At 39.0% G+C, this 26,047-nt stretch overlaps 1 protein-coding gene across 3 annotated transcripts in view; it reads right to left on the bottom strand.

The window, feature by feature from the left end:
- disp3 (dispatched RND transporter family member 3) overlaps positions 1–26,047 on the bottom strand; it is a 102,272-nt gene that overhangs the window by 60,353 nt on the left and 15,872 nt on the right. For all 3 annotated transcript variants that reach the window (XR_012384797.1, XM_073911235.1, XM_073911236.1), the window contains exons 2-4: positions 6,403–7,362; positions 4,469–4,688; positions 1,998–2,134 (exon numbers count right to left, since the gene is read on the bottom strand). Coding sequence is in view for 2 of the 3 variants with exons in the window: in XM_073911235.1 (XP_073767336.1) it covers positions 1,998–2,134; positions 4,469–4,688; positions 6,403–7,354 (1,309 nt within the window). In the remaining variant the exon portion in view is untranslated. The remainder of the gene's footprint in view (positions 1–1,997; positions 2,135–4,468; positions 4,689–6,402; positions 7,363–26,047) is intronic.

The raw sequence follows: 26,047 nt of genomic DNA, 5'->3' as shown, positions 1-26,047 counted from the left end.
TGCAATATTTAAGAAACATGCTAATTCCATTCTTGTTTATCTGGAAAAACAATGCTAAAGTCAGATATTCTGCTTTGAAAATGTGAGTTATGTCTTTGTTTTGGGTTTTTTAACCTGTCCAATGCTAGTTTAGGCAATTAAATTTCAGCACTCCGTGTTGCCTTTGAATACATTGTATTGCATCTATTCAGTCAAGAAGGCTCTCGAAGTGTGCGTCTGTGACTGAAATGCGACCTCTGGTGGGCAGTAGCAGACTCTGAAATGAGATTCAGATTCAGAGTTCCACATGAGGTGGTTATTACTTAGCAAATAATATACATATTATGAACATAAACATTAGGTGAGCAGGTTGCATTGTAACCTCGTGTCCTAACAAATTTGCAGTGATAAGCAATTGGGCTGTTTGCACCAGGCAAACAACAGAAACACAACAGAAATGTAAATACAGTCATTCAGAAGCACAGAATATATTTGAGGTTTATATATAAATATATATATGGTTTGAATGAGCATTTATACAAACATTTTAGAAAAAATGTCAAACAGGTGGGCCTTTAAAAATTGATCAGAGAAAGAAGTGAGCCCCGAAGTGAAAAAGGTTGAGAACCCCTGATCTAATTAACACATATTAATTCTCTATAACATGATTAAATGTAGATGCTGAATCACTAATAGGTGTAAGTTTTCACTGAGTCACAGTTCTAAAGTTCAATTTCAAACAGTCTATTTTATTTTCCAGATCTGAGGTGAACTATCTGCTGCTGCTTTCAGTAGTATGGCAATAAAAGTCAAGTAAAATGACATTCAAACTCACATTGTTAGCATTTTACATTGAATAAAGCACATGAGCTGTACCTGAGCTGATTATTGTCAGTTTTCTGTTTTTCAGCTGCAAGAAATAGAAGCCATTTCTAATATAGAAATTTTAGGTGTTGGTTAGGAAAAATAACTTTTTTTAATATGGAAAATATTCCTTCTATCGTGTGCCGTTGCTTTTATGTAGAACACGCAAATCTGTTTTTAGGCTTGACAGTCAGGCACACTGCAGTTGGTGTCATCGATCTGGCAACCTGCGCTTGCGTATGTTTTGAACCAGGTGTGCAATACCTAGTTCAACCACTGGGTGTCAGTGATTAGCTTGTTGTAATGAAAACAATATATTAATTAAAATTAAATTTAAATGTAGAATTGTTTATTATTTATATTGCAACTTAAGTACACCCCAACAACATAGTTCACCCAAAAATGAAAATTACTTTTAATTAACTCATTTTTTAATTGACTCATCCCCAAGCCATCCACAGTGTAATAACTTTTAATTACATGTCGGATAGGGGCTTTTGACAAAAGCCAGCAGATAGCTTTCTGCAATTCTCACATAGACACCCACTGAAACTAAGCAGGGCTGTGCCTGGTCAGCACCTGGATGGGAGACCACATGGAAAAGCTAGGTTGCTGCTACAAGTGGTGTTAGTGAGATCAGCAGAGGGCGCTCAACCTGCGGTCTGTGTGGGTCCTAATGCCCCAGTATAGAGAAGGGGACACTATATTGCTCAGTGAGCACCGTCATTCGGATAAGATGAGGTCCTGACTCTCTGTTGTTGTTAAAAATTCCAGGATGTCTAACCCTGATCAAATTTGCCAACATGGTCGCCTAATCACCCCCATATCATATTTGGCTTCATCACGTCTCTTCTCCACCAATCAGCTGGTGTGCGGTCTGGAACAATATGGCTGCAAAAAATCTTTTCAAACCAAACTATTAGTGAAATATATGTGTCCTAATAGTGTTTTTAGTAATGTGGGACATATATATGACTGTAAACATCTAAAAAAAATGTGTTTTGGTGTTTTTTGTAACCCTTTAAACTTAGTTTTTGATTTTTCAATGTAATGAACCGCTATTTACAACAACAACAACACAAACTAAGCTAAAACCACTGTAAATCATGGTGTCTCAGGGTTTAATTGATTCGAATGCTAGTTAAATGTCTTACCAGAAAAAGAAGTCAGAACATACACAAGGACAGTGATGCATCCACCACTGAACAACGCCAGCAACATGTCACTGTTGAAGGTCTTGCGCACCTCATCGTCGAATAACTCTGTTCCACCATACAACACCTTCACTTTACTGAGAGACAGAATGAAAGGGAATAAAGAGAAATAGTCACGATGAACATGGTTAGATGGGAGGGATTACATTAGCAGATGGAAAAAGATTATCCTAATTACATCGGGAGCTCTTAAAGGAGTCATTAGAGTATGTGAATGTCTATTCTGCATCTGGACACTGGCTCATTTCTAGACCTCCTACAGTCCAGGATTTAATGATTTGAAGAGCATCCGCTTGCATTGACAGCAGAAAGTACATTAAGGGTGTTTTGTAGTTTAACAAAGCTTTGGCCCATTGATTCATACATGTTTTTTGTTTGGTAATCATCCTGCTGGAGTCTGATTTGCAAAAAGGACGAATTGCAAAATCTGACAAACTCTCTTTTGTCTCTGCCACTAAAGAACACTTACCGGCTTAATAGACTCCCATTTGGTGTTTGATCATTTTATATATAACTCGTTAGTTCTGCATTAGTAAAGTGAACAGTACTGTATCTACGGCGGCCACACAGAAGAGCAGCAGGACTGAGCAATGATTCATCACCATTGTGCCACTGAGGTCCTCCTCATAAATTCATTGCTCTGTTAAATGGACGTCAAATTTGGGAAAGCTAATTCTGCCTTATGGCAGTCCTCATGCACACTTACATTTTTATGCAACACAGTGTATCACTTTTAGAATAAAATGCCATCGTTGAGTAAAGAGTTGAGCACTAAAATGAAGTAAACAGTACATTTTACTTAAGGGATTGCGTTTGGAAGATGTTTTCTATGGCAGGGAGGGCTTATGTTTTCAACCCAGGCTCATTATTGATACATACCCCTTCATACATTTCTGGACAGAGGAGGTACTTTTTTTTGCAGTTTTAGCTTTCGTGAATCCACCAGAGACCGCTGTGTACGCTTTTTCAGATCTGCTCTTCTCGCGTAAATCCACCAGAGGGCACTGTCGACTGACTGACTGACTGACCGACCAACTGATACCTCCACCAACCCCCTTCCCTAAACCCAACCGATAGTCTTTTCAAAAGCATCGATTGACCCGCCCACCCACTTCTCTAACCCCAACTAATAGTATTTTCGAAAGCACCGATTGACCCTCCCACTCACTTCTGTAACCCCAACCAATAGGGTTTTTAAAAGCACTGATTGACCTGCCCTCCACTTCTCTAACCCCAACCAATAGGGTTTTTAAAAGCACCGATTGACCCGCCCAACCACTTCTCTAACCCCAACCAATAGTGTTTTTAAAAGCACCGATTGACCTGCCCCCCACTTCTCTAACCCCAACCAATAGTGTTTTCAAAAGCACCAATTGACCTGCCCCCCACTTCTCTAACCCCAACTAATAGTGTTTTGAAAAGCACCGATTGACCCACCCCCCAGTTCTCTAACCCCAACTAATAGTGTTTTCAAACACTCCGATTTACCCATCCACCCCACTTCTCTAACCCCAACCAATAGTTTTCGAAAGCACCGATTGACCCGCCCCCCACTTTTCTAACCCCAACCAATAGTATTTTCAAAAGCACAGACTGACCTGCTCCCCACTTCTCTAACCCCAACCAATAGTATTTTCAAAAGCACAGACCGACCCGCCCCCACTTCTCTAACCCCAACCAATAGTGTTTTCAAAAGCACCGATTGACCCGCCCACCGCCTTCCCTAAACCCAACCGACAGTGTTTTCTAAAGCAATCCAAAAAAAGAAAATCCCCCGCGGATGCCTGATTTTTACCCCTTTTTCAGATTTTACCTTGTTCTCACCTTGTTATTTACTTGTTTATTTTTTTTAACTTTGTTTTTGTTTTACCTGCTTTCTGGAACTGTTCTTCAGACTCGAGCCCTGTCATCATGGTCAACTCCGCTCTGTGTCTAAAATCATCTAACATACGTGGCGAGCCAATGGACAAACTGGTAACACCGGAAAAGCCGTCTATATGGAGGTAAGCGGTCAGCTGGTAAGCATGAAGAGGAACGGCATTATACCGCCCCGTATCGTTCATTTTAAAGACGAAATGCAGCCATACATTCATCTGGCTACGCAATCTCCAGAAATGTATAAAGGGCTACGTTTTCAGAATGAGCCTACGCAGATTTATTTTCCTAGTATGGAAGTTGATGTTTACATTTTTTCAGCTTTCTATAGAATATCTTCTTTAGTGTTCAGCAGAAGAAAGAAACCTATAAAGGTTTAACAAACATTCGACAGTAAGTAGATAGTCAATTTTAAGTTTTTGAATGCACTGTACCCTTTAAATGTGAATAACTGAACATGAATTAAACATAGAAACAGACAAATAAGTACCGAGGCCCCTTCGTTTAACACAATCCGCTGTAATCTCAGCTCTCACCTGGTGGATTGCTGTGCGAGGATGCCTGCATACTGCACCACAAAGTCTCTGAAGAGCCGTCTCTGTTCTAATGGTCTGTCTTGAAGAGAGTAAAAGGAGGGGAGAGGAGCTCCAAAATGGATCTCGCTGCGAAGAAGAGATGACTGAAGCTTGTCTGGTGTGAGAGACTCATCCACGTACCAGTAAAACTGCGGATGGGTGATCGCCAAGCTCAGGGCACCTAAAAAAAGAGGATACTAAATAAGTCAAATCAAGTTGAGCATTATTAGAGAAACTCTGATATGTATACTGTGGTCCTGCTGTGATTTGAAAGAATATTGGAAAGCGGTTTTAGAGATTATTGCTATATTATATACTACTGTGCCTAGAGAAGTGTTTCCCAACCCTGTTCCTGAAGGCACACCAACAGTATGTATTTTGGATGTGGTATATTATTGAGTAAATGTTATTGAGTCCTTGAAGATAAAGCTTATTTATAGGGAACGCATCAAAAAGATTTCAGTTTTCTGTTGGACTAAATTGTGAAGGAAACTTTGAACACCGAAAAGCCTTTTATCCAGTCGTGCTTCTGAAAAGCCATGCTAGGTTTAGTTTGAACTCTAATTAAACAAAAAATAATTTACCCTTCTACTTATTTGTTGGAGCTAACCTCCACAATATGCTGATCTTCCAGGATCTGGATTGAATATCAATCATGTTTGTCAAGCAGGACTGTGCTGCCCAAAAAGCTATGGATACAACTACATATAAGGTTATACTTCAGCACTTCGGAAATAGACATCGACTCCTAAGTCTCTGATATAAACCAGCAAGATCTACATCAGGGAATCACTGAACTTGATACTTGAGAGTTTCGATACACCAGTATGAAAGTTTTATGTATTCTTAGGGACGAGATGTATACGAGCGACGAGATGATCCGAAGGTTTCCATATTTGGGACCAGGCCATATCCTGAGCTGCTGCTGCGCTGATGGTCATGGGGAGTGGAGAACATGAGTCTGATTCCAGTGACGCTCCAGGGACAGACGAGTCTTCGCTGAGGCCAGCTTCCAGCCTCCACCGCGGTGACTGAAGCTCTGCACAAGACTTTTGGCCAGCGGAGAAATTAAAATGGTCGTGCCCAACTGAGTCTGGTTCTCTCAAGGTTTTTTTTCTTCACTCTCCTATCAGGTGAAGTTTTTTTTCCCTCTCCGCTGTCGCCACTGCCTTGCATGGTTCAGGATTGGTAGAGCTACGCATCGATGAATTTGCTCTTCAGTGTTTGAACTCTCAGTAATGATTTTAAATCACACTGAACTGAGCTAAACTGAACTGAACTTAAACACTAAAAAACTGAACTACACTGTTCCAGTTACTATGACCATTTATGTGAAGCTGCTTGGACACAATCTACATTGTAAAAGCGCTATACAAATAAAGCTGAATTGAATTGAACTTAGGGAAACCTTGAATAGCTTCTATAACACGGCGCGCACATGACAGTTTAAACTATCACACACCAAACGCGCACGTTCGCATGATATTTAACATGAAACTAATCAGATGGCGATCTGTGGCGCGGCTGAAATATGAATTGCGTCCTGAATCGTGGCTGGGCGGCGCCGGTGTGTGTATAGAACCTGTTTAGAATTCTAAAATCCTTGGTGCTGCGTGGTGCTGCGTGGTACATCGCCGATATTTAATCCATTATTATGTATTAAATATATATATATTTTTTTAAAAGTCACAATTTAACATAACATAACATATAACATAAAATTAAATCGTCGTCAAAACGTAAATTCGAATTAATCGAAAAAATCATATAAATCGCCCAGCCCTACCCCAGAGTGGATGAAAACATTCTCAACAGCACACAAGGGTAAAGAGAGTTTAGCTCAGCTTATTGACAACAAAGACAGTGGGATAAACAGCCCCCACCTCGCAACTCACCATGTATATCAGCAAGATCAGGCCCCATTCCATCATAGTAGATCTTCCCTGCTCGCTCACTGGGAAAGAGGTAGGACAGGACGGAGCTCGGAGGGGAGCAGAAGGAGGGTCCCAGAGGCAAATCCTGCAACGCCTCCAATGGCTTCCAGCAGAACTGCTGAAACTGAGGGTGCTGCATTAGTACTCTCTCCACATGGTGTATGGTGTGAAGACGGTCGGGGGTGAAGATGTTGTTATCCTTGTCACCCTGGGCCACAAACACTAGCTCGATCCTCCAAAGGGCTTGGGTCTGGAGATAGGGGTAGCCCGCAAACCTACGGGTTCTCATTAAGGGCGAGTCTGGTTTCTTGTGATCTTCGGCATCACTGGAATTGAGGGTTGCGGATATGCTCGAGTCTTTTTCCCTCTCTTTCATCTCCTTGTTTTTCTCATTTCCAAACTGCCTGTTGTCATTGTATGCTCCCGCCTCAGCTTTTCCCAAAATCCCTGTAGGTTCCGTGACATTCGCTATGCCAGAGACGTCCTTTCCTTTCCTGTTTACCATGAGCAACAAAAGGTCCCTCAGAGCATTGGCTTCCAGGTCAAATCCCTCGGCGTCCCGCCTGTGCCTGTCCCAAGATCCCAACTGGCTTTTGAGGGCAATAGTGAGAGCATCGAAACGCTCCGCCGAGGCATGACTCCTGACCTCGAATGCACTGTAGGAAAGGTCAATGTCTAGTGGCTCACAGCGAAGGAACATGTAAGCCGAGAGAGCAAAGGGCACCAGAAATCCCACAGCCAGAACTATCCCACTCGCCCAGGGCTGCGTGTAGACCCATCCCAAAGTCCACCACAACCCTTTACAGACCTGCTCGTCTCCATTTGTTTGCTCTGCCTCTCCTTCATCCTCCTCTTCAAACTCACTCAAATTCCATGTACCTTGCATCAACAAGGGTTCGTCCTCCGAATCCATGGCTGCTCCTGCAACAAAGACACAAAACACATACAGTAATGCCTTTTGGCCTTCTAGGTGCGTCCTGACAGGTGAACGCTGAAATAAAGTACAGCTGATTTAGCGGGCATCTGTAAGAGACAGGCAGGTTATTCTCAGATGGCCAGTGCTAAGACAAGGACACAGCCGTTAAGCCTGTCATTCAGTAAGTGTAATAGTGGAACGCTTTGGCCTCTGGGTAGTGAGTGGTGAAAGGAAATGAAGGAAACAGTGAACCGAGTCTCAGAGGCCAGCGATCAGGCTGGCAGATGGTTTGGCCTCTGGTATAAGATGCTGAACCCAGAGGAAGGATGTGTGTGTGTGTGCGGGTGTTAATATATTCTTCACACCAAACTGTGAGGGGATTTCATAGCAGGAAGGCCTTGTGAATATTATATGTATCTGAGGGAATCTTTTGGAAGCATTCAAAGTTTTTCTAATTTCTAATAAGTGATTTCTTCTATGACTGATTTTTCTTTAATAACAATTTAGAAGGAATTGATCGTTTTCCTGTGCTGTTTATGACTCTTCTCAGAACGCTCTGTTTGAATGAGCATGGATTATTGTGGACTTCTACCATAAACAGCCACAGCTGTGATTGGCTAACAGTTTTGCATATTAAGCAGGCTAACCAGTATTGATCTTCCGATGAGGCGGGGCTTGTCCATTTTTAATGAATACAAAATTACAACCTAAAATTGGAAATATTCATAAAACATCTTAAGGGTCTTACTACTCTTCCATCCATTAAAATAAAAGATACTGACAAAATAAAATCAAAGTACACACTGCAATTCATTCATTCGTTTTCCTTCAGTTTAGTCCCTTTATTAATCAGGGGGCGCCACAGAGCCAATTAATCCAGCATATGTTTTACACAGTGGATGCCCTTCCAGCTGCAACCCAGTAATGGAAAACACTAGGGATGTAACGGTATTGTAAATACCGTCATACCGCAATATCAATTTTTTTCGATATTACCGTAGTCGCATGACTCGGTAAAACTATAGGTCTTCGGAGAAAATTTGCCCAGGCGAATGAAGCAAACGGGAGGTAGCGAAAACTACAATTCCCATCAGCCCATGCTTGATCATCATCCCTTGCGGTCTGTTGTCGCTACAGATCCAGTAATGCGGAAATGGAGTGTGCTGCTAGAAGCGGGGATCAAAAAGAGCTGGAAAACCCTAAAGCGGGTGTTGTCACCGCTTGCGTTCTGAATAGTGGTGTTGTCGCGCGAGTTCTTATCAGCTGTGTTGTCGCGCGCGTACTGAATAGCGGTGTTGTCGCGTGAGTTCTTATCAGCTGTGTTGTCGCACGAGTTTTTATCAGCTGTGTTGTCGCGCGCGTACTGAATAGCGGTGTTGTCGCGCAAGTTCTTATCAGCTGTGTTGTCGCGCGCGTACTGAATAGCGGTGTTGTCGCGCGAGTTCTTATCAGCTGTGTTGTCGCGCGAGTTCTTATCAGCTGTGTTGTCAGCACACTGTTCAGATTGATGCAGACATGAGACCTCTATCTTACTCATGGTTTGTCCTCTCAAGTGGGGGAAAGACGATGCACAACGTTACCCACTGCTGTCAACCTGGGCCAAGTCATATCTCTCTTGTCCCAGAAACCTCAGTCCCAAATGAGAGGGTTTTTTTTCTGTTGCAGGGGACATTGTAAATGCCCAGAGATACCAGCTTTTACCAGATTATAGTTATATGATAATTTTCCTTTAAACCCATCTCTATCTAAGTGAGTGAGTGATTAAATGTTGATTGTGATGAGTTTTCAACAATACTAAATTGAAACTTTATTTTTTTACATGGTTTAATAATTTTTTGTTATTAAAATTGAAGTTCCTGTTTCAAAGCTTACAGATAGATGGCTAATTTGTATGTCATTGACACTTTTGGCACTTTTTTGGAGTATTTTCCTAAGTTTTGTTTTTTCCTGTAAATGATTCAATAAATACCGTACCGTGACATCCATACCGAGGTATTACCGTACCGTGAAATTCTGATACCGTTACATCCCTAGAAAACACCCATACACACTTTGACCCCCGTTTACACTAATATGTTTTAAAACGGCGTTTTAGAATGAAAATGATCCGCCTCCACACTGACGTTTCACCCAGAGTTTCTAAACAGCTCTCTGTCCACACTATACTGCTAAAATCACGTGACCACACACACTCTGGCATGCGATGCAGCGTATGTGGATGTCTGACCAGATGAGAGCTGTGCACGTCAGACTCGTAGACCGCTGGATCTAATCTTACTATATTTGCTAAACGTGATATTAATTCATCTTGTTGTCTATATGTAATGACATATTCCCCGACTTTGGTCTTTTGAATCTACTACTTGTTCTCAGGTAACGTGTTTTGACTGAGTGCTAGGATAAGTCAATAATGTAACCACGTACACAGATTGTGCATTTTGACTGATCGCTTGGCTTTATTTTCTATAATGTATTGTACGTTATATTTTTATATAATGGCCATTATTGATTATGAAAACTGATATTCAGCAAAAGAAAGGGTATGTTTTGTATTTTCAATGAGGATGAATTGTTATAGGCTCTGTTTTGTTATGCATACAGTGAAGATGATGCTCATATAAATATGCAGCTACTTGACGCCTCAACATTTTGGTGTCGTGTTAAGATGCTAATATCAAAATAAAAATAGGCAGTTCCTCATATCATATTTTTAATTTATTGTTAAGAAAGTGAAACAACGTAGCCAGGGTGATGTGAATGAGGTTATTCAGTACACTGTTTCCTTTGAAGATTCACCCGTACGTGTCCTCGGGATTTTGTTTTCTATATCAAACTTGCGAAGTCTGAACTTTACAAGGAGAGGATGCAAGACTGAACTGTGTGTAGGCAACTTAATTTTGAGGAAAAAGCCCCAATCAGATAGGCGGATGTCTGCAGTCACGCCTCCATTTTCAGATTTCTCCGTTTTCCCACTACCACACCGACACAGAGCAGCAGCGTTTTCAAACTAATACGACCTCTTAAGCGTTTTCAAAAAGCTCCATTTTCGGCACTCGAAAACTTTGGTGTAGTGTGGACGGATGGCGTAACCATAGCAAAACTTATGCATCAAAACTAAATAGTATTAGTGTAAACGAGGCCTTATTCACACACTCATACACTATGACCTATTTAGTTTAATCAATTCACCTATAGCGCAGTGGGGGAAACCGGACCGCCTGGAAGAAACACACACCAACACGGGGAAAACATGCAAACACAGAAACGCCAGCAGGACCAGCCGTGACTCGATCGAGTGACCTTCTTGCTGTGAAGCAACAATGCTAACCACTAAGCCACTGTGACGCTCCATATAGCAATTATTACGCAATAATAAAGAAAATCACTATTGCTGGTTTTCGTCATCAGTGTCAATGGCAAGTTATATTCAACGCATTTAAGCAATTCCACGCAAAAGTTTTCACCAAAATAGCGAAACCCTTTCTAGTTTTTTTTTTTTTATTGTGTGTGTCTGTGTGTGTAGGCTTGTATTTTATAGTGTACACTGTTAAAATACTCAAAAATGTCAATTTTTTTAAACAATTGTATTTGATTTACCAATTAAATTCAGTTTAATTCACAGAATGTGTACAAAGTACACATCCTCTCAAAAGTCTTGTGTTCGATCTCAGTTACAAATAATAACTTGGCTTCTAGTTGATCATTTGGAAAAGTGGCAGAAGGTCGATTTTTCAGCTGAATCGTCTGTTGTTCTGCATCCTAATCCTCACAAATACTGCAGAAGACCTACTGGAACCAGCATGGAGCCAAGATTCTCACAGAAATCAGTCAAGCTTGGTGAAGGAAAAATCATGGTTTGGGGTTACATTCAGTATGGAGGTGTGCGAGAGATCTGCAGAGCGGATGGCAACATCAACAGCCTGAGGTATCAAGACATTTGTGCTGCCCATTACATTTAAATGTAAATTACATTTAAATTACAGTGCTGCCCACTTCTGATATCAAATGATCAACTAGAAGTCAAGTTATTATTTGTTGATCCTAAAACTTCGATAGGTGGCAAGACTTTTGTCAGGTAGCGTATGTTGTACTGTAAACTCGCAGACGTCTTGGGTCACATCCATAACTCATGTTTTTTTCCTCATTTGACATTTTAAAAATGTTTACAGATTGATCTCATAACTCTGTGGTGAGTTGTTTTGGAAAACATAAACAGATGTTTTTATATCTTTAACACATTCTTTCTCTGTAAATTTATGCTTCAAGTTTTTACTGAAAAAGTCACATTGCTCTTTTACATTACTAAATGATAAGCACATATGCTGATATTGTCAAAAGCTCCGCCTTGCCTAGAGCACTCCTAAACTTAAACACACATTGACACAAAGCCAGACGGAGCGAACTAGTGTGAGAAAGAAGAGGGACAGAGAGCCAGAGATAACATGCTATCAGCGGCTGACACACAGTTGGCAGAGCCGCTGAAAATTAAATCATTCAACTCGCCTAAGCCTGCCTAATTGCTGACTGAGAGAGACAGGAGTCCAATGTAAGTCCTGCCTAATGTACAATACAGCCCGAGGCAGCGTGAAAACTGAGCTTGTACCATTTCATTTTCAACACAGATTGCCCCCAACGTCCCTTGTGCACGGGCAAGGCTGTGGAAGTCATTGACTTTCTGCAATGTGGAGTCCAGAGGCTGAGAGAGAGAGAGAGAGAGTAAACTAATTCTAATACTAATTCAAAGATTTTTATTGTCATGACTGTGAAATAAGGCACAATGTTGCCAAAGCAATAACAATAATCAAAGTACAAAACATATATACAAGATGTGTTTGGCGTGGTTTGTTGCTATTTTCAGACCAGTGCAACTCTAATTTTCACGTTTTGCGTCACATGCAACTTATGAGTGAAGCCCGGTGGGGGGGTTGTCGTGAATGAAACTGAGTAGCCGGGGGAGGGGGGTTGTTGGGGGTGGGTGGGTTGTCGTGGATGTTAGTGAATAGTATCGGGGGTAGGGTGGAATTGTAGTTTAAGACCTAGATGTTTAAGACGAATTTTAAATAATAATAAATAAACATCTACACATTTTTGGTTAGAATTTGGTAATAAAGTATTCATTCATTGATTCATTCATTTTCTTTTTTGGCTTAGTCACTTTATTAATCAGGGGTCGCCACAGCGGAATGAAACGCCAACTTATCAAGCATATGTTTTACGTGGCGAATGTCCTTCAAGCCGCAACCCAACCCTGGGACTGTCAGCCAATGGACAAACCTAAACCATGGGCATTTCTTATACTGTTTTACATAAAATTTTAATAATTATTATTATTACCATAATTTAATTAATTTAAATGTTTTTTAATTCATTTATTTTTTACTTTTTATGTCTGAAATATTTTTTATTTATTATTACTGTAATTTTATTTACTTATATTTATTTACTTTGTGTATAATATAAACTGCATGTACCTGTTTACTTAATTATTTTACAGATTTATTCTGGTTCTCTTTTTATGCATTGTATAATTGCTTCAGCGGTACTGTGCAAGTCATGAGAATAAAGCTAATTTGAATTTGAATTAAACATACTGGTTATTATTATTATTATTATTACTGTTTTATCCTAAATATTGATTGTTAAATGTACAGAGAGATAGAGAGGGAGGGAGAGAGAGAGAGAGATTTCAAAGCACTATCCCTGTATCTCCATAGAGAATCCACCGATTTTCCTCCTGGGATCAGATGGTGGATCGATGGCTGATTTAGGCATTAAATAAACCCTCCTGGAAAACTGATAAGCTGCTGAGGTAGTAATTAGCATTCTGAGATAGGAGCCACTTAAAAGTCACCTTTCAATGCGCAAACACCGCAGGCTAAGCTCAGGTGTGCGCTCTAGTGTAAAAGCTCGATACGCTCTTACGAGATGAATGCTGCTCTTTCAAGTGTGCATTTTTTGCCATCTTTCTGCCAATTTTGCCATCTTAAAAGATTTCTACAGCTTCCTCTGTGACAAAAAAAAGTCAAATATACATCAACAGCTGTGGAGAAAATAAATGAAAGGCCACTTGAAAATACTTAAGTTTCTCTGGATTTATGAGTTATAGTTGTGTTTGAGTGAAACATGGCATTTAGTCCAAATCGAAGATAAAATGTTTCATAAAATACCAACAAACAAACATGTCGGGTGTTAAGAGATGTTTACATTCATTTTGGACAACATGATACTGATGTCTAAAGGGATCCAAATTTAGTGAAAGAAAAATTTATTTTCATAACAAATGTTATTCTGTTTGTTATTCTGGCCATCTGTAATTTCCAGAAAAACAAAATTAAAGAGTTTTTCCCTCAAATCGCATAAATCCACTAAATTTAATGTGAATTTGTAAGATTCTTTAGGTGGTCTCTTATTTTTTTCATTAGTTTTATAAATGTATTTATGTATTTTTGGATGAATGGATTTTGAATGAATTATTGAATGAAAAAAATTATAATTGAATGAATGAATGAACAAATGAAAAAATTAATGAATGAAAGAATATAGGAAAAAAAGGAACAAACAAACAAATTAAAAAATGAATGAATGAATGAATTAATTAATTAATGAATGAATGAATGAACTAATGAATAAATGAACAAATCAAAAAATGAATAATTGAATGAATGAATGAATGAACGAATTAAAAAATGAATAAATGAAAAAACAAAGGAAAAAGGAATGAACCAACAAATGAAAAAAGAATGAATGAATGAATGAACAAATCAAAAAGTTTATAATTGAATGAATGAACGAATGAAAAATGAATGAATGAAAGAACAAAGGAAAAAAGGAACGAACAAACAAATGAAAAAATGAATGAATGAATGAATAAATGAACAAATAAAAAATAAATGAATGAATGAATAAATGAATGAATGAATGAATAAAAAATTAACAAATGAACAAACAAATAAAAATGAATGAATGAAAAAAGGAATGAATAAATAAAGAAACGAACGACCAAATGAATGAAAAAAATCAATGAATGAATGGACAAATGAACGAAAAAAATGACTGAATTAACAAAAAATAAATGAATGAATGAATGAACAAATGAACGAAAATATGAATGAATTAATGCAAAAATGAATGAATATATAAACAAATTAATAAAAAATGAATGAATGAGTGAATAAAAATGAATGAATGAATAAATTAACAAACATAGGAAAAATGAATGAATTAACATTTTAAAAAATTATGAAAGAATAAACAAACAAACTAACAAAATATGAATGAATGAATGAATGAATGAATGAATGAATGAATGAATGAATGAACGAATGAGTGATTTAATAAATGATAACATGAATGAAAATGAAGGAACAAAAAACAAATAAAAAATTAATAAATGAATAAAAAGAAGGAATGGAAAACTCATGAATGAATTAATCATCATGAAACATGAAAAGTTTTATGAATCAATGAACGAATAAACAAATTAATGAAAAATCAGAATGAATAAAAAAATGAACGAATGAATAAATGAAAAAATAAATGAATGAACAACCAAAAATGAATGAATGAATGAATGAATGAATGAATGAATAAATGAATGAATGGAAAATGAATGAGTGAATGAATGAATGAATAAATTTATAAAAAATGAAAAAAAAGAATTAATAAACAAACAAACGTGAATGAATGAATGAATGAATAAATAAATGAAAAAATGAATAAACAAAAAACGAATTAACAAATGAATTAAAAATCTGAATGAATTGAAATAACAAATGAACAAATGAAAAATGAATGAATGAACATGAAAAAAAATGAATGAATGAATGAATGAATGAATGAATGAATGAATGAATGAAAAAGCAGAACTTCATTCATTAAGTTTATGATGTCTAAAATATTTATCTATATTTACATTTACATTTACAAATATATATATGAAATATTAATCAGTGATTCATATGTGTGACAAGTAATCTTTTGGTGACTGTCAGTCTGTAAAAAAAGACAAAAAAGTTTTATATTATATATTTATTTAATTATGTTTTTCACATCATCTTATTTCAAACAAAAACAAATAACAATAATTACCAATAAAACAAACATAAATCCAGAAAGGACAGAATGTAATTAAGCAAATTCATCAATGACACGCTTGAATCTCGACTCTTTTTGAATTCATCAAAGTAAAAGTTTTAATTGGGTTTTTTGTTGAAGTTTTCGCTTCAGTTCTGACAGCACATTGTGTTTCTCCTGTATTTGAGGGGATTTAGGATTGTTGGCATCTCAAGAGAAAGAGAGCCAACATCTGTGTTCACAATAGGCAAACAGAGCTCAACATCTGCACAGCACACATTTCTCAGGCTCAGAGACTCATTTCTAGCTGGTGTATTTTTAAGATCATTCAGAATGCGTAAGTAAATGATTAATAAACTATTCAAATTAACATTTATATGTTGAATTATTCAGTCTGCAGAAACACTGAGATTGACATTCCCCCTTTGTACGTGTCATCAGAGAGGGCATTGGTGACCGTCTCTCCCTCATTAGTGTAGGACGTTAGTTTTGTTTTTGTATCTCCCACTATGCTGACTCACAGGCAGGGGCCGCCACGCGCCCTCTGACAAGCGAATTGTAGTGGATGAAAATGAAGAGCTGGGGGGGCGGGATTGGGGGGGTGTCCGCGCATAAAAGTGAAAAGCACTGGTGGGGGGGGGGGGGTGGGTGGGTCATGATTGTCACGGATATAAGTGAACAGCTTGATGTTTGTGTGTGTGTGTGTGTGTGTGTGTGGGGGGGGGGGGTTAGTGGATGAAAGTGGCTTGATAATGTGTCCGGGGGATGAAAGTGAAGAGTGGGGTGGCGGGGGATCTCGGTTGAAAGTGAAGAGTGGGGGGAAGGGGGGTTTGGATTGCGGATGGAAAGTGAAGAGGGGGGGCTTCGCAGATGAAACTTAACAGGGGGGGGGGGGGGGCGGGTTGCGGATGAAAGTGAAGAGTGTGGGGGTGGGGGATTGCAGTTAAAAGTGAAGAGTGGGGGGAGGGGCGTTGGATTTTGGATGGAAAGTGAGGAGGGCGGGGAGGGGGTCGCCAATGAAAGTGAATAGTGGGGTGGTAGGATGGGGTTTTATAATGTCTCTGGGGGCCCCCTAAATGTATGGGCCCTTAGAATCATCCCCCCTAATGGCGCCACTGCTGATAGGTATTTGTAGCTCCGCCCTCTTTTAAAAAGAGCACAATCTCATTTGAATTTAAAGCGACAGTCACCAAAATAGCACAATTAGGATCAAAACAAAACTTCACACACACTTATTTAGTAAAAAAACAGCACATTAGGACCTCTTTAAGAATATTTTTCACAAGTGTAACCAAAACAGCTGCCAAACTGGACTGAACTACATTCTTCAGCTGCTGCCTGAACATATCCAGTGTTCAATACTATCCTCAAATAAGAACAGCCACAAAACATAAAGGGGTTTTTCCACCATGTTGGCTGTCCTCCAGATGATTACAGGTGGTTTCAGAGAGCAAAATCTTCCTCACAGTCACCATCCTACTTTCTCACTGTCAAAACTACAGGCTCATTCTGTTTCTTCCGACCAAAGACTGAGCACCGTGACTTTTTATAACCCCAAAAATGAGCAACTGCGAATCTTACAGCTTTATGTAAGTGCCACAAACAGTGTCCTGCTTATAAAATCCCTCATCCTATTCCAGATCTGTCATGCAATGATTTGTGAATCTATCTTACCGTGTAAAATGTGGTTGCGCCACTTTCTGAGATATATAGCTAAAGGCTGTTGAGAAAATCCTAGCCAATGCGAGTCGCCGTGATTAATTCAGTACTCCCAGATGACCTGCAATTCGTTTGTTGAATCGGCCATGATACTAAACAGCTTAAGATACAATATAAGACGTTGCATTTTGACACCTCGGGTAATGAGGCTCATTATTTACAGCGCGGTGCCATTATGCATGCTTTGCACATTCTCCATAGCGCTTAAATAAACATTAGCTGTCCTCGGATCAGTGGGGGTAATATCTCTGATGCTGTCAGATCCAGCAATTTATCATTCGCGGGAGAATAAACACTGACCAGAGTAACGTCCTTTCTGACAGAGCAGACACTTGGTCACAATAAAATATTCTCAAATGTCAACATGTCTGCTCTAATTAGTTTTAATTTATAGTGGAATTCAAATTAATTAGGTGCAATTTTTCCAAACGCGATGACAGAAGACCATCAGAAACCATATACTCTCCATATATTCTCTTATACCGTCACTTTAAGAGGCATTAAGAGTTTATACATTTAAAGGAGACCTATCATGCCCCTTATAACAAGATGTAAAACAAGTCACTGACATCCCCTAGAGCAGGGGTGTCCACAAAGTCCAGTGTCCAACAGATTTTAGCTCCAACCCTAATCAAACACACCTGAACCAGCTAATCATGCTCTTAGTAGGTATACTTGAAGCTTCCAGGCAGGTGTGTTGAAGCAAGTTGGAACTAAAGTCAGCAGGACACCGGCCCCCCAGGACCGACTTTGGTTTAGCTTCAGCTCATTATTCCCCACAAATAATGCTTTATAGATTTTTGAATCGCCCGCTTTTAGGCTTTAAACCTAATTGTGGCGTTTTGGTGACTGTCGCTTTAAATGCAAATGAGATTGTGCTGTTTTCAAAAGAGGGCGGAGCTACAAATGTGTCAGCATAGTGGCAGATTCTAAAACAAGAGAGTTTTTCTGAAGTAAATCAGTGATTTTCACATTATGAAAGTGATTTTGGCATAATGGTTCCCCTTTAAAAAACACTTTGCACATAAATAAATTGACTTTTACTTTTGTCAGATATTTTAAGTGATACAAGTGGCCAAACAAATACTATACTCTCCATAATGACTGAGAAAATATGTGCGAGTATTTTAAATCAAATGTCCTTTCTGACTCGGCAGACACTTGGTCATAATTAAATATTCTTAAATGTCAACATGTCTGCTATAATTACTTTTAACTTATAGTTAAGTTATAGTTATGTGGTGCAATTTTTGCAAAAGCGATTACAGAAGGCGTGGTCAGAAACATTCTCTTATATCGCCAATTTAAGAGGCATTAAATGTTTATACATTTAAAGGGGACCTATTATGTCCTTTTTACAAGATGTAAAACAAGTCACTGACATTCTTAAAAAATGTGGGTGAAGTTTTGACTCAAAATACCACACAATTACTGTTTTAAAACTCTCTGAAACTGACCCTTTTAGACGGTAATGCTAATTGTGGCGTTTTGGTGACTGTCGCTTTAAATTCAAATGAGATTATGCTGTTTTCAAAAGAGGGCGGAGCTACAAATGTGTCAGCATAATGGCAGGTTAAAAAACGAGAGAGTTTTTCTGAAGTAAATCAGTGATTTCCACATTATGAAAGTGATTTTGGCATAATGGTTCCCCTTTAAATAACACTTTGCACATAAATAAATTGACTTTTACTTTTGTCAGATATTTTAAGTGACACAAGTGGCCAAAAAAATCTATATTCTCCATAATGACTGAGAAAAGTATGTGTGAGTAGTTCAAATCAAATGTCCTTTCTGACTCGGCAGACACTTGGTCATAATTAAATATTCTCAAATGTCCAACATGTCTGATTTAATTACTTTGAATTTATAGTTGAATTAGTAATGTGGTGCAATTTTTGTAAAAGCAATTACATAAGGCGTGGTCAGAAACACTCTTATGCTGTCACTTTAAGGATCATTAAGAGTTTATACATTTAAAGGGGACCTATCATGCCCCACTTTACAAGATGTAAAACAAGTCACTGACATCTCTAGAGTGTGCATATGTTTGAGCTCATTATTCCCCACAAAAAATGCTTCATAGATTTTTTCTCTTCTCAAATTTCTCAAATTTGATTATAAATTTCGTGGTTCGTGGCAAACAAAGTAGACACTGCATCATGTAAGAGCCATTCTGTATATCGGCAAATATAAACATTTCTTTCAGATAAGGCTATGGATGGTCGTCAGTGCTGGCACTGCTTGATGTGCCGGCTTCGGCTTCATCATTTGCTGCAGCCATGTCGCTAATTAAACACCTGGTATTAGGCAAGCTGCTAATTCACGTTCATGTGATTAAGCTCATAAATAGCATACAGTACCTTCAGCAACCTGCAGATGGCGATATTGCCTCGTGCCGGCTGCGTCCGGAATTGCCTACTACTCAGTAGGTACTGCATTTGAATTTAAATGTACTACTCAACCGTTAGAAAAGTACGTTCTATACAGTATGAATGTAAAAAGTATGAATGGAATTCTGACGTACTACATCCGCCATTTTGTCATGGTCACGTGACCTACTTCCGTCAGTTGCGTCGCATCACTTCCATTCAAGAATTCTCTCACGGGGCATTATAGGATAGCGCAGCATGCATGGGATGCGCACTCCAGAGATTTGCCGGAAGTTGTAAGTCATCCGGGTACTTCACGCATACTGATTTTCGAATTCTATGAATTCGGACATACTACTCGGCTCGCATACTGATTTTAGCGTACTATATAGTATGGAAGTATGCAGTTTCGGACGCAGCCGCTGACTTGTCGCACACAATCACAATGTAACGAGTAACAATAAGCATCCGTTCAAATGTAGTGGAGTAAAGAGTACATAGATTCAATCAAAAATGTAGTCAAGTTGAGAGTAAAAGTTGCTTATATTTTTAATACTCCGTATAAGTACAAAGTAGCCCAAAAAAAATACCTAAATAAAGTAGCGAAGTCCATTTACTTAAGTACTTTACACCACTGGTTTCCAAGTACTGGGTTGCAGCAAGCAGGCACTATCCAGGTACAGAGGGAGAAAATGTGGCTGTATTTTGTGACAATGATAAAACAAAAGAAAAAGGGTAAAACTCTTCAAAGGGAGCGGATTAACATGTCACTAAACTAAAAGATGTGAATGTTTATTGTTTTATGTTAAGATGTTCAGGCTGTCGTTCTAAGATATACATGCCCAGATGCTGTCAATAAATATGTAAGTTGGCTCTTTATTGTATGATAATTCTTCATTAATAAACAATAAACAAGAATAGCCTGTAATATGTCTCGTATTCAGTATAAAGTGACACTTTTTAGTACATTACTTGTTACTTTAATTTTCCAAACTGTAATTTTTGGGCAAAGTATCGGTATCGAATCGGTAGCGCCGATACTCGCCTTTATTTTTACTAGGTATCGGATCGGATAGGAAACCAGTGGTATTGCACATCACTAACTTACACTTCTAAAACAATTGTGATTTCCTTTTCTAACACACAACCTGTGCTACGTTTATGCGGTTACAGTTGCAAATAGACCAATCATTTCTTTGACATCTCTGACACGCGTGCTGTCAACAAGAAGCCAAATAAATTACAAATCTAGCACATCAGAATGTCACATCAGTCTCTCTAAATGTCTGTTGATGGTTTTACAGAGACAACAGTTTCCCCATATAGGCTACAGTATGTGTGTGTGTGTGTGTGTGTCTTGAATGAAAACAGTAGATAAGTAGATTCATTCTGTGCCAGCAGAGCTGCAGAATCAGTTTCCCAGCAACGACAGTAAACAAAGCAGCTCTGAGCTCTACAGTTACTTCAATTTAAAATGTCAACAAAACTTTCTGTAGACAATGAGTTACCTTCAAAGATGCATTCATATGAAATATCCTGCACTGTCACAAATAAATCAATGTGTGGGAAACCCGGTGTTGCTATCGTGAATGAAAACATTAGGAGTGGTTTGTTAGCTTACATGCTAATTTCAGTACTCCAAGCTGCTGAAGCCTTGGCTATCTCTCTGGCTTATTTTCGGATTTATGAGGGGCTGCCACAGTGGAATGAACCACCAATTACTCCAGCATAGGTTTTAAGTGCCTCGGCTATCTATTAATTTAAATCATATAATTTATATGCAGGGCGTCACGGTGGCGCAGTGGGTAGCACAATCGCCTCACAGCAGGAAGATCACTGGTTCGAGCCCCGGCTGGGTCAGTTAGGATTTCTGTGTGGAGTTTGCATGTTCTCCCCGTGTTGGTGTGGGTTTCCTCCTGGTGCTCCGGTTTCCCCCACATTTCAAACACATGCGCTATGGGGAAATTGAACTGGCTGTAGTGTATGTGTGTGAATGAGAGTGTATAAATTTCTCCTAGTGATGGGTTGTAGCTGGAAGGGCATCCGCTGCGTAGTTTGGACACCCTTGCTTTAGACACTACGCTAGAGAATCATTCTAAAGTGACTTAGTAATTTAGCAATGGTCTGCTGCAGATGTGAATGAATGACGAAAGAAAGTAGTTCCTCATATAAAGAGATTTTTGAGACTCTCTGTGTTTGATCGTTTATTTTTTATATTCACGATTATGTCATCGACATTGTATTAACGCCACCACCCACCAGTGTCAATATACAGCCATATCGAACTGCTACTCATGTGATATTGCTCATATACAGTATGTTACAATTCATGTGCTGTCTGTAAGTGGTGTCCCTGCTAAAAAATCCAGCTTAAACCAGCCTAGGCTGGTTGGCTGGTTTTAGCTGGTCGACCAGGCTGGTTTTAGAGGGGTTTTGGCCACTTCCAGGCTGGTTTCCAGCCATTTCCAGCCTGGATTTAGCTGGTCAGGCTGGAAAATGACCAGCTAAATCCAGCTTGACCAGCCTGGTTTAAGCTGGACATAGCTGGTTTTGGCTGGGCTCCCAGCCTGGCTAGGTGTGTGTGTGTGCTATTGTATTACCCATCTGTAGAATTGACTTTGTGGTTTTAAGATATATACAATAAGAGTAATATGTTATTTAATTATTGACAGGGCGTCTTTTTCTTGGAATGCAAAATTACCCATGATGCTTTGCGTGTATGCGCAAGGAGAATGCGATGAACTTCCGGTCGGCAGCTGATGCATGTAAACAGTCACATTTGGACAGCTTTGAAACGATAGTTTTAATCTCTTTTACCTGCTTTTATCCTCTTTGAACTAATACTGTTGTCCATCAGCAGCATCTCCTGGACTGATCATTTAAAGAAATGCGATCTAATAGGATGGAAAACAGCTGCTGTGAGGCGTTTCCCCCTCATTGTCAGACGGCATCTTCTGCAGTTTAAATGAAGCCTCGTCATCGCTAAAGTCAACAGTTTCTCTTTATTTCAAATATATAACCAGCCCAAACAAATGTAGTTCACCAAAATGTTTGACACACACACGTAGCCTGTACTGTGCCGCTGACACAGTCATTTTGAAATGACAGAAAAACACAAACCGTGGAAAAAACACAACACACAAAATAAAACACAAACGGCTCGCGATTAGAATGAACAGCAAATCAGCAGCAGAGGATCAATAACAGACTTTTATTGGTCATTTTTGTAAATTCCATGACTTTCATACCTGTTAAGTTTCATGCCAGTACTCTGGTTTGCTCTCTCTCTCTCTCTCTCTCTCTCTCTCTGTGTGTGTGTGTGTTAAAGAGCTGCTGAGCTAACAGCTGACAGGCCGGGAACACACTGTATTTCTGACGGCAAACACGTGAACTAGGAGAACGTTTTTCTCGTATTTCTGACGTGCTTGAACCACATGTGACAAATTATAATGGCTTTAACAGACACATTTCTAAGTTGTGTGTCACAAAAACACTCTGTTATCCATTAAAAACGTTATTGAAACCCATTTTCGGAGCGCAAATTACCAGTTGAACACGCTGTAAACGGAAGTTTTTAGCATTCTACCGGAAGACGCTGGTCGCTATGGCGCCCTCCATGCAGCAGCCATGAAAAAGGTCTATACTTTCCTACGGTCCTCACTTTCATCCACGACAACCTCCACCCACCCCGGTCCTCACTTTTGCCCCCCAACCACCACCACCAACCCTTTTTTCCACTTTGTGAATGAGTACCGCTTTTACTTGTGGGTTGAGGGCGGCGTGATCGTCATTTTCCTAGAGCGCCAGTTCAGCTTGCTCCAGCCCTTATTATTGATATTTTTAAATGTCATGCTTGACATTAGTTCAGGTTTTTTGGGGGCTTTTGGAATATTTTTAAATCAAGTTTTAATGGCTCATATTGAAAATGTACAGTGCACATAAGAAATATAAAACTCTAATATTATTTTGTTAGTGTTATGTTATTTATTATATAAGAGTGATGCATGCTGGTTGGAGGATCTCCTGTGAATTTCTGCCTAGGGCCACAAAAGACTGTAGATTCACCTCTGCAGAATCCACAATATTCTAATGTTTTTGAGCATTAAATAAACCCAGTCGACGAGAAACATTCTCGTTTTCGAAATGCAGCGTTAAAACAAACTTGCTGTAATGTTAAGGTAGCCTTTCTGTCTGCAAGCAGACGTGAAGTGATGTAACAGTGTGCCTGTTGAGCGTGTCTGTCTGCACTGGACTCTTCAAAGAAACGAAGCGGGAAGTCGGTTTACTGTCAGCGACTTGTCACACTGCAGACATTCGGAGAATACAGATGCAGACGCTAATCATTATTCCACTGATGCAAATGCAGATACAAATACCTACTTTTCTGCATTGCACCTATTAATAATCACAAGTGTGTTTCTCTAAACCATCGTTCGACAACTCAGATTGCAAGTTTTATCATTGCAAATATAGTTTGGTGATTCAGTGATTCCCGAATCCATCGTTACAATCGAACATTGCCAAACAGCATCGCAATCTTGTGTGTTTGGAACTATACCTCTGCTGTATGGAGCCAGATCAGTCTCAAAAATAATACATTTACAAAATTTAATTTATACATCCACAACACAGTTCACATGCACATAATCTTACATTCAAAACACAATTCGTAAATACACAAATACAATTCGTAAATACACAAATACAGTTCGTAAATACACAAATACAATTCGTAAATTCAAAACACAAGTCATAATATACACAAATCCGATTAGTTTAAAATATTTATGATTTTTACTTGTGAATTCACAAATTGCATGTTATATTTATAAATTGTGTTTTGAATTTACAAATTGGATTTTTAAAATGGGAATTGTGTTCTGCTTGTATGAATTTTATTTCGTAAATGTATTTGTAGCTCTGGTTATTAAAACAGTCTACGCCTCTCAAATACTGATGTCCATGCGTTTAGTTTATTGAACACCGTGAAAACTAAAAGATAAACAAACAAACAAACCGAACGTTTTACACAAACATGGATGGATGGATGGATGGATGGATGGATGGATGGATGGATGGATGGTTGGATGGATGGATGGATGGATGGATGGATGGATGAATGAATGATTGGATGGATGGATGGATGGATGGATGGATGGATGGATGGATGGATGGATGGATGGATGGATGGATGGTTGGATGGATGGATGGATGGATGGATGGATGGATGGTTGGATGGATGGATGGATGGATGAATGATTGGATGGATGGATGGATGGATGGATGGATGGATGGATGGATGGTTGGATGGATGGATGGATGGATGGATGAATAACATGTTAAAACAGCATCACAGAGGGAAAAGAAAATAAATCAAGACAAAGATAAGAATGGATGGATGGAATGAAGTTTTGCATCTTAACTAACTTGGTTTCTCTTTTAACTAATGTGGTTTAAACTATAAAAGTCCAACAGAGTTCAGGAAACATTAGTCATTACATTGATTGTAATAATATAGTTCATCCACGCGTTATGTCGCTGTTCGGGAAACACACTCCAAGTCTGTTTTGATAGTATATGTTTATTTAAAAACTACCTTCTCGTTGCTCTGCTATGACTGTGGCTGGTTAAAAGGGTTAATAGCTTAATTCTTCGCCCTGAATCAGGTGGAAAACAGTCCCAGTAATGCCTCCTCCACTTACCGTAAGCATGGAGAATCGAATCACTGGCAGATTTAGCATATCATGAGCACATTAATTATGGCTGCTTCTTGTGCTGTTGCTGTGCTGTCACTGCCGGTCCCCATGCGTGAAAGACACCGGGACTGTAGAAGCAGCTGAGAAATGGGCCAGACCTGTTCATTTCTACCTATTTGGGTTTTTTTCCTGCCCTCTCTCCCTCGAGAAAATGAAATAAATGGGAAATGACAAACCAGAAGGCTGTCTAAAGCAAAAGCACCTATAAAAAATTATAATTGGTGTTTAGTTTAGTTGATATGCTTTTAAATCATATCACATATGCATGAATGTATCTTAGTAAAAAGCTGTAATTCTGTGAAATGCTAGACGTAGACGTTATGATTTTTATACTGTGCGGACTTTATCCACCTACCCCAGCCATACCCCTAAAACCAATCATTAAAAAGATTCAGCTTAGTCGGCTTCGGCCTAGTCTCTATTTCAGAGGTCGCCACAGAAGAATGAACCACCAACTATTCCGTCATATGTTTTATGAAGCAGATGCCATTCCAGCCACAAACACCTATACACACTCATTCACACACTACAGACAATTTAGTTTATTAAATTCATCAGTGTTGGGCAGTAGCAACGTTGCTGCTAGCTTAACTACATTTCTCAGTAGCGTGGCGGTAGCGTCGCTACTTTCCAAATCAAATAGCTTTTCAATAGGAACGCTATTGTATTAGTCAAGCAGCGCAGTAGCATAGCCTAAACACAAGCTACATTTACCGATTGCGCATCAATAAGTGACGGCACTAACATTCACGGAGCTGTGAGGCCGGTGTCTA

The sequence above is a fragment of the Danio rerio genome, chromosome 8, assembly GCF_049306965.1.
Source record: "Danio rerio strain Tuebingen ecotype United States chromosome 8, GRCz12tu, whole genome shotgun sequence".
NCBI classification, from domain to species: domain Eukaryota; kingdom Metazoa; phylum Chordata; class Actinopteri; order Cypriniformes; family Danionidae; genus Danio; species Danio rerio.
Note: the sequence above shows the minus strand (reverse complement) of the source record. Positions and strands in the feature narration are given on the sequence as shown.